We start from the raw sequence: 13,298 nt of genomic DNA on the forward strand, positions 1-13,298 counted from the left end.
TCTGTGGCATTGGAGCTGTCTTCCTTTTCTCTGGCCGTCTGCCTCCTCTGTGGAGAAAGCAGTGGCAGCGGCTTACATTCCCGACAGACACCCGGGGAATTCGGTAGCTCCTATCTTCTGTGGTTGAGTGGTATGGTGTATCGCTTTGGGGGAGTGACTGTCCACGTTGCCCAGCACTTCGGCAGACCCCAACCTCTGCCAGGTCTCTCGGCTACTCGGTGACACAATCCAAGAGGGTGAAACAATAGTAGTAGAGTAGCGCTGCTATTTTGGTGTCACCCCCTTAGATGGTGAGGCCCACACTCCCATAGAGATGCCACTGCCTCTTGAGAGGAGTGTACTTCTGTATCATCTTGTAGCTGCCAGTGGTAAGAGCCAGAGAGAAGTGGTTTCTGGTGCCAGTTTAGAAGCCTGGTGGTGGCAGTGAGATACCCACCTATGACAACAGGGAGGAGTCAGTAACGGGCGATTACTGGCGGTGAGACAGCATCCATACGAGTGGTGAAGCCTACTAAGGTTACTCAAGAACAGGAAACCTTGTACGTACAATAAATCTGAGACTGGCGCAGTGAGGTCATCCAGTCACAGGTATCTAACAAATAATTTCAATAAATACTACAGCAAGTGCTTAGTGTAAAGCAACAGCATTTCCAGGACACAGTGTGGTTTAAAAAAGTAGACCGTGGAGAAAGAAAGCATCTATGTTTTTAGAACTAGAGGCACTGAAAATGAATTAATACAAGAAGTACAAAGGAAATCAGGTTAATAAAGAGTGAAGCTTAAAAAATGATTGCAAAAGATAGCAAATCTAATTCTAAAACGTTTTTTCAAGTGCATAAACAGCAAGAAAAATATATCTATAACCTCGGCCACTAAATGATGAATTAGGACAAATAAATGTAGATTAATGGAAAGCTAAACTTTTAAATAGTTTTTTTTTTCTTTATCAAAATATATTCAGAAGGGGGGAAAAATACCAAATATGGGGCCCGATTCAAGTAGTAGAATTTGCAATCCTTCTGAACGCATGCTGGGGGCCGCCCATTGCAGGGCAAGTCCGCCCAGCATGCTGACCGCCGCCTTCTCCCCTTGATGAAGCACAAATTGCGATCGCATAGCAATTTCTGCTCCATCGTAGAAATGAAGGAGACCGGCCATCATTTTCCTGATTGCGGCAGCCGCCATCTTTCTGATCACGCCCCAGTTTGCATCCCCACGCCACTGCAACGCTCCATCTACGAAACAAAGCGTTGCCGACCCCGACCCGCGAACGCCCGTGATTGACAGACAGAGGTGATCGCATTTTCTGCGGCCCCTGGCAGAAAATGTGGGTGCATGCGCAGGACGGGCGCTGCACATGCACCGCATCTTTTTTGTAATTTTTGCGATCCAACCTGAATCAGCACTTATATTCTGTAACAGTAGTCTATACAAACTATTAAATGTTACAGTACTTCTATAACACAGGATGAGGAGTAGTTACACCTAAACAAGATGAAGACAGATGGTAGATCGGGAATGGACCACATCCATCTATGGCCCTCATTCCGAGTTGATCGCACCAAGCAACTTTTTGCTGCTGGTGCGATCAACTAATCTCCGCCTATGGGGGAGTGTATTCTAGCATAGCAGGGCTGCGAACGCTTGTGCAGCCCTGCTATGCTTAAAAAGTTTCCTGCAAAACAAGACCAGCCCTGGACATACTTACCCTGTGTGACGGATCCAGCGATGTTGGGCTCGGCTTTGACGTCCGACATCCGCCCTCCGTTTGTACAGGGGCATGGGCATGACGATAGTGGGTGCAAGGGGTTCCATTGCTATGAGGCTCAAAGGCTTAGGGAGGCCTGGACCCAGGTTATAAAGTTGCATACCAACTTCCAAGATTTGCCTGCTACACAATTGGGTCTGATCCATCGCCCATCCTGAATAACATTTTCCGTGAGAGAAGTGTGCTGTGGGTGTTATAATGGTAAGGGGGCACTGTAATGTGCACACTCTGAACTGGAGACCACTTTAATGTGGCAGAATATGAACTGGAGGGCACTGTAATGTGTCAGAATATGACCTGGAGGACACAATGTATCATAATCTGATCTGCTCATTGTAATGTGGAGGCCACTATATGAGAACTGGGGCACTTTCATGTGGCACAATATGATATGGAGGCATTATAGTGTGGTATAATATAAACTGGTGCAATGTAACATGGCACAATTTTAAATCAATGGCCCTGTAATGTAGCACAGTATGAACAGGAGGCACTGTAATGTGTCATAATATTAACTGGGGAGCTCTGTATGTCATAATATGAATTTGGGATACTGTGTGGCATAATGTGTAGTGGCAGCCCTACAATGTGACATCATGTAAACTAGGGAACTATGATGGTTCATGAATAAATTAGGGCACTACTATGGAGCATAACATTAACTGAGGTACTACTACGGGGCATAGCATTAACTGGGGCACTACTACGGGGCATAGCATTAACTGGGGCACTACTACGGGGCATAGCATTAACTGGGGTACTACTACGGGGCATAACATTAACTGGGGTACTACTACGGGGCATAACATTAACTGGGGTACTACTACGGGGCATAACATTAACTGGGGCACTACTACGAGGCATAGCATTAACTGGCGCACTACTATGGTTCAGAAAATTAACTAATGCACTATTATGTGTAATAAAATTAATAACTGCCGCGGAGAGATGTCTCTTAAGAAGCATTGGGACAGGGGACCCATCAATATAATGCTAGGGGGGCAGATGTAGATGAAGATCCATTATAAATTAATTGTCTACAATTGTCTGGTTGAGCTAAGTCTGATCCAAGTGAAATAACTTTCCTGGGTCTAATTGTAACGTTCACTTGGGTTTTTTATATATATATATATATATATATATATATATATATACATACATACACACACACACACACACACACACAAACACACACACACACACACACACACACACACACACACACACAGTATTTCTTCACTTTGTACAAAAAATTGTATCTGAGCTTGGTCAACACTAAACAGATACAGTTACAACCCTCCTCTACTACCACCAAGTTAAGAAAACAGCATCAAGATACTTGACCACAAATGTCCCTGGAAATTGAAATTGTAATTTAAATACATTCTGAAAAAAATAAATTCTGGAGACCAAAATGATATGACTACATATTCATAAGGACCATTTCCAGTGATAAAGACAATTTTCCATTCATTCCATTATTTGATCTCTATCACTCCTCACATTCTGATTGAATAGGTCATATGCAATTTTAATGTTATTCAGGTTTGATTATTATAAACAGTGAGCCATTATATATTACTGTGATATAAGATGCTGTTAGAGCTCCTTATATGCTAAGAAGCAAGAACGGAACAGGGAGGAATAGTGACTACTGTGGAGGTTGCAAAAGGAACAAATAACTGTTTCTATATAATGTATATAATGCTGTTTCTGTATAATGTTTCTGTAATTATATAATCTTTGGCTGCTATTACAAAATGTTGCACACAGATATACACACAAAAGCATATTACAGCTGATGGCTATGGCCTAAATAAGTATCACTATATATCACTATAGTAATACACATGATTTACCGGCAGTGAGTCCTCTTGGCTTTATACTGTATCTACAGACATAGGGTGAGATGTACTAAGCGGTGCTAAAAGTGGAGAAAATAAGAATTTACTTACCGATAATTCTATTTCTCATAGTCCGTAGTGGATGCTGGGGACTCCGTAAGGACCATGGGGAATAGCGGCTCCGCAGGAGACTGGGCACATCTAAAGAAAGCTTTAGGACTAACTGGTGTGCACTGGCTCCTCCCCCTATGACCCTCCTCCAAGCCTCAGTTAGGATACTGTGCCCGGACGAGCGTACACAATAAGGAAGGATTTTGAATCCCGGGTAAGACTCATACCAGCCACACCAATCACACCGTATAACTTGTGATCTGAACCCAGTTAACAGTATGATAACAGAGGAGCCTCTGAAAAGATGGCTCCCAACAATAATAACCCGATTTTTGTAACAATAACTATGTACAAGTATTGCAGACAATCCGCACTTGGGATGGGCGCCCAGCATCCACTACGGACTATGAGAAATAGAATTATCGGTAAGTAAATTCTTATTTTCTCTAACGTCCTAAGTGGATGCTGGGGACTCCGTAAGGACCATGGGGATTATACCAAAGCTCCCAAACGGGCGGGAGAGTGCGGATGACTCTGCAGCACCGAATGAGAGAACTCCAGGTCCTCCTCAGCCAGGGTATCAAATTTGTAGAATTTAGCAAACGTGTTTGCCCCTGACCAAGTAGCTGCTCGGCAAAGTTGTAAAGCCGAGACCCCTCGGGCAGCCGCCCAAGATGAGACCACTTTCCTTGTGGAACGGGCTTTTACAGATTTTAGCTGTGGCAGGCCTGCCACAGAATGTGCAAGCTGAATTGTACTACAAATCCAACGAGCAATAGTCTGCTTAGAAGCAGGAGCACCCAGCTTGTTGGGTGCATACAGGATAAACAGCGAGTCAGATTTCCTGACTCCAGCCGTCCTGGAAATATTTTCAGGGCCCTGACAACATCCAGCAACTTGGATTCCTCCAAGTCCCTAGTAGCCGCAGGCACCACAATAGGTTGGTTCAGGTGAAAACGCTGGAACCACCTTAGGGAGAAACTGAGGACGAGTCCTCAATCCCGCCCTGTCTGAATGGAAAATCAGATAAGGGCTTTTACAGGATAAAGCCGCCAATTCTGACACGCGCCTGGCCCAGGCCAGGGCCAACAGCATGACCACTTTCCATGTGAGATATTTTAACTCCACAGATTTAAGTGGTTCAAACCAATGTGACTTTTGGAACCCAAACTACATTGAGATCCCAAATTGCCACTGGAGGCACAAAAGGAGGCTGTATATGCAGTACCCCTTTTACAAACGTCTAAACTTAAGGGACTGAAGCTAGTTCTTTTTTGGAAGAAAATTGACAGGGCCGAAATCTGAACCTTAATGGACCCCAATTTCAGGCCCATAGACACTCCTGTTTGCAGGAAATGTAGGAATCGACCCAGTTGAATTTCCTCCGTCGGGCCTTACTGGCCTCGCACTACGCAACATATTTTCGCCAATTGCGGTGATAATGTTTTTGCGGTTACATCCTTCCTGGCTTTAGATCAGGATATGGATGACTTCATCCGGAATGCCTTTTTTCCTTCAGGATCCGGTGTTCAACCGGCATGCCGTCAAACGCAGCCGCGGTAGGTCTTGGAACAGACAGGGTCCTTGCTGGAGCAGGTCCCTTCTTAGAGGTAGAGGCCACGGATCCTCCGTGAGCATCTCTTGAAGTTCCGGTTACCAAGTCCTTCTTGGCCAATCCGGAGCCACGAATATAGTGCTTTCTCCTCTCCATCTTATCAATCTCAGTACCTTGGGTATGAGAGGCAGAGGAGGGAACACATACACTGACTGGTACACCCACGGTGTTACCAGAGCGTCTACAACTATTGCCTGAGGGTCTCTTGACCTGGCGCAATACCTGTCGAGTTTTTTAATCATGTGGACGACTTCTGGGTGAAGTCCCCACTCTCCCGGGTGGAGGTCGTGCTGAGGAAGTCTGCTTCCCAGTTGTCCACTCCCGGAATTAATACTGTTGACAGTGCTATCACATGATTTTCCGCCCAGCGAAGAATCCCTGCAGCTTCTGCCATTGCCCTCCTGCTTCTTGTGCCACCCTGTCTGTTTACGTGGGTGACTGCCATGATGTTGTCCGACTGGATCAACACCGGCTGACCTTGAAGCAGAGGTCTTGCTAAGCTTAGAGCATTGTAAATGGCCCTTAGCTTCAGGATATTTATGTGAAGTGATGTATCCAGGCTTGACCCTAAGCCCTGGATATTCCTTCCCTGTGTGACTGCTCCCCAGCCTCGCAGGCTGGCATCCGTGGTCACCAGGACCCAGTCCTGAATGCCGAATCTGCGGCCCTCTAGAAGATGAGCACTCTGCAACCACCACAGGATGGATACCCTTGTCCTTGGTGACAGGGTTATCCGCTGATGCATCTGAAAATGCGACCCGGACCATTTGTCCAGTAGGTTCCACTGGAAAGTTCTTGCGTGGAATCTAACGAATGGGATTGCTTCGTAGGAAGCCACCATTTTTACCCAGAACCCTTGTGCATTGATGCACTGAGACTTGGTTCGGTTTTAGGAGGTTCCTGACTAGCTCGGATAACTCCCTGGCTTTCTCTTCCGGGAGAAACACCTTTTTTCTGGACTGTGTCCAGGAACATCCCTAGGAAACAGAAGACAAGTCGTCGGAACCAGCTGCGATTTTGGAATATTGAGAATCCAATCGTGCTGCCGCAACACTACCTGAGATAGTGCTACACCGACTTCCAACTGTTCCCTGGATCTTACCCTTATCAGGGAATCGTCCAAGTAAGGGATAACTAAAATTCCCTTCCTTCGAAGGGATATCATTTCGGCCATTACCTTGGTAAAGACCCGGGGTGCCGTGGACCATCCCTACGGCAGCGTCTGAACTGATAGTGACAGTTCTGTACCATAACCTGAGGTACCCTTGGTGAGAAGGGTAAATTTTGACATGAAGGTAAGCATCCTTGATGTCCCGAGACATCATGTAGTCCCCTTCTTCCAGGTTTGCAATCACTGCTCTGAGTGACTCAATCTTGAATTTGAACCTCTGTATGTAAATGTTCAAAGATTTTAGATTTTAGATTTAGATTTAGAATCGGTCTCACCGAGCCGTCTGGCTTCGGTACCACAATAGTGTGGAATAATACCCCGTTCCCTGTTGCAGGAGGGGTACCTTGATTATCACCTGCTGGGAATACAGCTTGTGAATGGCTTCCAAAACTGCCTCCCTGTCAAAGGGAGACGTCGGTAAAGCCGACTTTTGGAAACGGCGAGGGGGAGACGTCTCGAATTCCAATATGTACCCTTGAGATATTACCTGAAGGATCCAGGGGTCTACTTGCGAGTGAGCCCACTGCGCACTGAAATTCATTGAGAACGGGCCCCCACCGTGCCTGAGCTTGTAAGGCCCTAGCGTCATACTGAGGGCTTGGCAGAGGCGGGAAAGGGTTTCTGTTCCTGGGAACTGGCTAATCTCTTCAGCCTTTTTCCTCTCCCTCTGTCACGAGCAGAAAAGAGGAACCTTTTGTCCGCTTGCCAACAAAGGACTGCGCCTGATAATACGGCGTCTTATTTTGAGAGGCGACCTGGGGTACAAACGTGGATTTCCCAGTTGTTGCCGTGGCCACCAGGTCTAAAAGACCGACCCCAAATGTCCCTTTTCAAAGGCAATACTTCCAAATGCCGTTTGGAATCCGCATCACCTGACCATTTTACTGGTAGAATTGGACAACGCACTTATACTTGATGCCAGTCGGCAAATATTCCGCTGTGCATCATGCATATATAGGAATGCATCTTTTAAATGCTCTATAGGCAATAATATACTATCCTTATCTAGGATATCAATATTTCCAGTCAGGGAATCCGACCATGCCAACCCAGCACTGCACCTCCAGGCTGAGGCGATTGCTGGTCGCAGTATAACACCAGTATGTGTGTGAATACATTTTTGGATACCCTCCTGCTTTCTATCAGCAGGATCCTTAAGGGCGGCCATCTCATGAGAGGGTAGAGCCCTTGTTCTTACAAGCGTGTGAGCGCCTTATCCCCCCTAGGGGGTGTTTCCCAACGCACCCTAACCTCTGGCGGGAAAGGGTATACACCAATACTTTTTAAAAAATTATCAATTGTTATCGGGGGGAAACCCACGCATCATCACACACCTCCTTTAATTTCTCAGATTCAGGAAAACTACAGGTAGTTTTTCCTCACCGAACATAATACACCTTTTTTGGTGGTACTCGTATTATCAGAAATGTGTAAAACATTTTTCATTGCCTCAATCATGTAACGTGTGGCCCTACTGGAAGTCACATTCGTCTCTTCACCGTCGACACTGGAGTCAGTATCCGTGTCGGCGTCTATATCTGCCATCTGAGGTAACGGGCGCTTTAGAGCCCCTGACGGCCTATGAGACGTCTGGACAGGCACAAGCTGAGTAGCTGGCTGTCTCATGTCAACTACTGTCTTTTATACAGAGCTGACACTGTCACGTAATTCCTTCCAACAGTTCATCCACTCAGGTGTCGACCCCCTAGGGGGTGACATCACTATTACAGGCAATCTGCTCCGTCTCCACATCATTTTTCTCCTCATACATGTCGACACAAAAGTACCGACATACAGCACACACACAGGGAATGCTCTGATAGAGGACAGGACCCCACTAGCCCTTTGGGGAGACAGAGGGAGAGTTTGCCAGCACACACCAGAGCGCTATATATATATACAGGGATAACCTTATATAAGTGTTTTTCCCCTTATAGCTGCTGTATAGTTAATACTGCGCCTAATTAGTGCCCCCCTCTCTTTTTTAACCCTTTCTGTAGTGTAGTGACTGCAGGGGAGAGCCAGGGGAGCTTCCCTCCAACGGAGCTGTGAGGGAAAATGGCGCCAGTGTGCTGAGGAGATAGGCTCCGCCCCTTTTTCGCGGACTTTTCTCCTGCTTTTTTATGGATTCTGGCAGGGGTTAAAATTCATCCATATAGCCCTGGGGGCTATATGTGATGTATTTTCGCCAGCCAAGGTGTTTTTATTGCGTCTCAGGGCGCCCCCCCCAGCGCCCTGCACCCTCAGTGACCGAAGTGTGAAGTGTGCTGAGAGCAATGGCGCACAGCTGCAGTGCTGTGCGCTACCTTGTTGAAGACAGGACGTCTTCTGCCGCCGATTTTCCGGACCTCTTCTGCCTTCTGGCTCTGTAAGGGGGCCGGCGGCGCGGCTCTGGACCCATCCAAGCTGGGCCTGTGATCGTCCCTCTGGAGCTAATGTCCAGTAGCCTAAGAAGCCCAATCCACTCTGCACGCAGGTGAGTTCGCTTCTTCTCCCCTTAGTCCCTCGATGCAGTGAGCCTGTTGCCAGCAGGTCTCACTGAAAATAAAAAACCTAAACTAAAACTTTCACTAAGAAGCTCAGGAGAGCCCCTAGTGTGCACCCTTCTCGTTCGGGCACAGAGATCTAACTGAGGCTTGGAGGAGGGTCATAGGGGGAGGAGCCAGTGCACACCAGTTAGTCCTAAAGCTTTCTTTAGATGTGCCCAGTCTCCTGCGGAGCCGCTATTCCCCATGGTCCTTACGGAGTCCCCAGCATCCACTTAGGACGTTAGAGAAAACAGGACTATTCCCACTCGTGGGTGTCGTCGACACCCATAGAGTGGGAATAGATCCTGTGGCGAGCGCATCGAGACACCGAACCTGTGGCGATCGCAACAAGCCCGCAAAGGGCCTCTTTGCGCTCGCCCCTCTGCCAGCATTCTGGCGGGCGGGATGCTCCTGTCAGGATACTGACAGCCGGCATCCCGCCCGCTGGTGAATTATACGGAACCCGGTGAAGGGTTACCATACCATCCCCTGCTCTGAACTCATACGCACCTCTGTTCTATCTCATTTATGGATTGTTGCCTCTCTGTGTTTGCGGGTTTTCACTATCAAATCAATAGGAAATGAGCATGGGAATTGAATGACTTAGATATGTAGCAATTACAAACTGACATAAATGAACTTATTATCCTGCCAAACTATGGGCAGATGCAAAGAAATCTGCATGTGAACCTATGTACATAAACAGAATTACACTGAAACAAAATGTTCGTGGGAGGCAGACTGTGACATGCTTTTATTGTTATTGCTTTAAGGATCTGGCATTTTTTCCTAGAAAAATATTTTTATCTTTATAAAAAACAACAACCTCATACCACATAGAACTCCAACCTAGAAATCTGTGGTTTCCAAGTCAGGAGAGGGTGACCTTATCAGCACATGTAATTTATGCACCATAGCAACAGCAGATTTCCTGAATAACTTAAACCATCCTTAAGAATAGGCTATCTCTAGGGAAGTGCTCCATACACTACTATGTTCTTTCTCTATGCCCGCAAGCGAAAATGAACACTAAGAATAAAGATATTAACGGTAGATCTACTCTATCTATATGTGTCTATGTGTACATAACAACTTATTTATAAAAAGCAGAGATAATAAGTCTTATACTCAGCTCTGTGGGCGAGATGTACTAACACTACAATGCGGTCAAAACTGAGAACACTGCCTTTTTCCCCATAAGTATCAAGCTTTGGAAAGCAAAACTTAGTGAGTAGCGTTAGGAAGTAATAAAGTTTTTGCAGTGGGCTCCTAGTGAGTACAGTTGGAAAGTAATACAGTGGTTGCAGTGGGCTCCTAGTGAGTAGAGTTGGGAAATAATACAGTGGTTGCAGTGGGCCCCCAGTGAGTATAGTTGGGAAGTAATACAGTGGTTGCAGTGGGCTCCTAGTTTTTGGAGTTGGGAAGTAATACAGTTGTTGCAGTGGGGTCCTAGTGAGTGGAGTTGGGAAGTAATACAGTGGTTCCAGTGGGCTCCAAGTGAGTAGAGTTAGGAAGTAATACAGTTGTTGCAGTGGGCTCCTAGTGAGTAGAGCTGGGAAGTAATACAGTAGTTGCAGTGGGCTCCTAGTGAGTAGAGCTGGGAAGTAATACAGTAGTTGCAGTGGGCTTTTAGTGAGTAGAGTTGGGAGGTAATACAGTGGTTGCAGTGAGCCCCTAGTGAGTACAGTTGGGAAGTAATACAGTGGTCGTAGTGGGCTCCTAGTGAATGGAGTTGGGAAGTAATACAGTGGTTGCAGTGGGCTCCCAGTAAGTGGAGTTGGGAAGTAATACAGTTTTTGCAGTGGACTCCTAGTGAGTAGAGTTGGGAAGTAATACAGTGGTTGCAGTAGGCTCCTAGTGAGTAGAGTTGGTAAGTAATAGAGTGGTTGCAGTGGGCCCCTAGTGAATACAGTTGGGAAGTTATATAGTGGTTGCAGTTGGCTCCTAGTGAGTGGAGTTAGGAAGTAATACAGTTGTTGCAGTGGGCCCCTAGTGAGTGGAGTTGGGAAGTAATACAGTGTTTACATTGGGCCCCTAGTGAGTGGAGTTGGGAAGTAATACAGTGTTTACATTGGGCCCCTAGTGAGTGGAGTTAGGAAGTAATACAGTTGTTGCAGTTGGCTCCTAGTGAGTACAGTGGAAAGTAATACAGTGTTTACATTGGGCCCCTAGTGAGTGGAGTTGGGAAGTAATAAAATGGTTGCAGTGAGCCGCTAGCGCAGTTTAGGAAATGAAATCAAACGCCTGATTTCTCTAAGGTTTTATGCTATTATTTCTGTTTTCTATAGGCCCTTTGGACCCGTTTTCAGGCTTCATCAATACCCATTTTCCAGATTTAGAGAATCTTAAAATATTGGAGCATTGTGTTACAGTAATAAATTGAACTCTTTTAAGCAGCTAAATTACTGCTCGTGTGTGACAAATCACAGATAGACTGCTGGCTTTATAGGAAAGGGAACCGGAGATATAAAACGTTGCATTTACTATACATTCTCAAATTCTATTCTTAAGGTATGTGGCTAATGATGGATGTGAGTTTCAGCATTAACATCATATCTAGCTGATAACATGGCATGGGGATAATATATGCACACACAGAAAGACAGGGGTTGTGATTTTACTGTTAAGTACATTACCATATATCCATCTGTTTTTGATATTGAAATGGAAATATTTTGTTTTTGCAAAAGACTTGTTGATCTTGGATCTGATAGCGATCTGTAAGATGTTTGGTTGACACAAACTTGGATACAATCACAAGGGCTGGAACACTTGTCTAAGTCACTCAAGGTTTTGTAAAATCTCTCTTACCACTCTCATCCAGCAAGAAATCATCTTGGTAACGGAACTTTTCTGGTCCGCAAGCAATAAAAATGTCATCATCACCAAAGAAATCCTGAAGGCACATCACCTGAAAGAGAGGTTATACTTTATCACCGGATGTCATAACAACTCACGTCCACTTCTCAAACCACAGTCTGCATAATAAACTCAGCAGGGACCTGTAAGTCCGACCATCTGTTTCATATCAAAAGTACATTTAATGACAAGAGAATGTGGCAGGGGGGTGATGCCGTATAATCCGTAAGTACAGTACCTTCATGTGTCAATCATGCCAATATTTACTGACTCAATGGACGGAAAGTAATTATTACACTGTTGCCAATTAGCGCCATTTGCGCAAACAGCTGCAGAATGAATTTGCTGCTTACAGTTTGGGCCCTTTTTGTTATACTGCATTAGCTGCTGCTTTACAGAGGTGTAATATTGTGCAAACATAACGTAGTTTACAAATAATGACAATACATGGTCTGGGGCTATTCATTTTATTTATACGGAACATTTCATATTAGAAGAGAAGAGAGTTAAGCAAACATTGAAACCATTTTAAAATACATTTGTTGAAATGAACCAATTATATGAAATTAAATGCAATTATTCCAACATAGATTAACGAGGGATAGTCAATATTTAATTGGAGTCTCTATTGACACAAACACCCCTGGTGCCAAGTGAGCGCTTTACAATGCCATATCAAAATAAAGGGAAAGTGTTACTAAGTACGGGACCCTGTGACCAGGGTTGGACTGGTCCACAGGGTTATAGTGGAAACCACCGGTGGGCCCTACTGTCCGAGGGCCCATCCTCTCCTCTATGCATCAGGTTCCAGACTGTGCTGTTACTAATCTAGTACATTATCATGCATGCACTACAGTATTTACTGTATATATTTATCTAGGGGACCAACCCACGCAAAATGGTTAGGGAAACCAATGTGGTGGCTGGGCACACCCCCTTGAGAGACTGGTCACACCCCTAAACATGGGCCTCTACCATTGTATTCCCCCGGTGGGCCCTACATGCCCCAGTCCGACTCTGCCTGTGACTACATAGAGTGAGAGTAGAAGGCTTGTGTTTACAGTTGAAACTTTAAGGTGAGATTAGTTAAATTTGGCCATACATTCAAATTCCTTACAATGGCCCTCATTCCGAGTTGTTCGCTCGCAAGCTGCTTTTAGCAGCTTTGCACATGCTAAGCCGCCGCCCTCTGGGAGTGTATCTTAGCTTAGCAGAATTGCGAACGAAAGATTAGCAGAATTGCGAATAGACACTTCTTAGCAGTTTCTGAGTAGCTCCAGACTTACTTGGCAACTGCGATCAGTTCAGTCAGTTTCGTTCCTGGTTTGACGTCACAAACACACCCAGCGTTCGTCCAGACACTCCCCCGTTTCTTCAGACACTCCCGCGTTTTTCCCAGAAA

General features: G+C 45.6%; 1 protein-coding gene across 4 annotated transcripts in view; it reads right to left on the reverse strand.

Annotated features, from left to right (window-relative positions):
• The window catches only part of DCLK1 (doublecortin like kinase 1), a 560,745-nt gene that overhangs the window by 278,327 nt on the left and 269,120 nt on the right, over window positions 1-13,298 (reverse strand). For all 4 annotated transcript variants that reach the window (XM_063951824.1, XM_063951822.1, XM_063951823.1 and 1 more), the window contains one exon: window positions 11,849-11,948. In XM_063951824.1, the coding sequence (XP_063807894.1) occupies window positions 11,849-11,948 (100 nt within the window). The remainder of the gene's footprint in view (window positions 1-11,848; window positions 11,949-13,298) is intronic.

This window comes from Pseudophryne corroboree, chromosome 2 (genome assembly GCF_028390025.1).
Source record: "Pseudophryne corroboree isolate aPseCor3 chromosome 2, aPseCor3.hap2, whole genome shotgun sequence".
Taxonomy (NCBI): Eukaryota; Metazoa; Chordata; class Amphibia; order Anura; family Myobatrachidae; genus Pseudophryne; species Pseudophryne corroboree.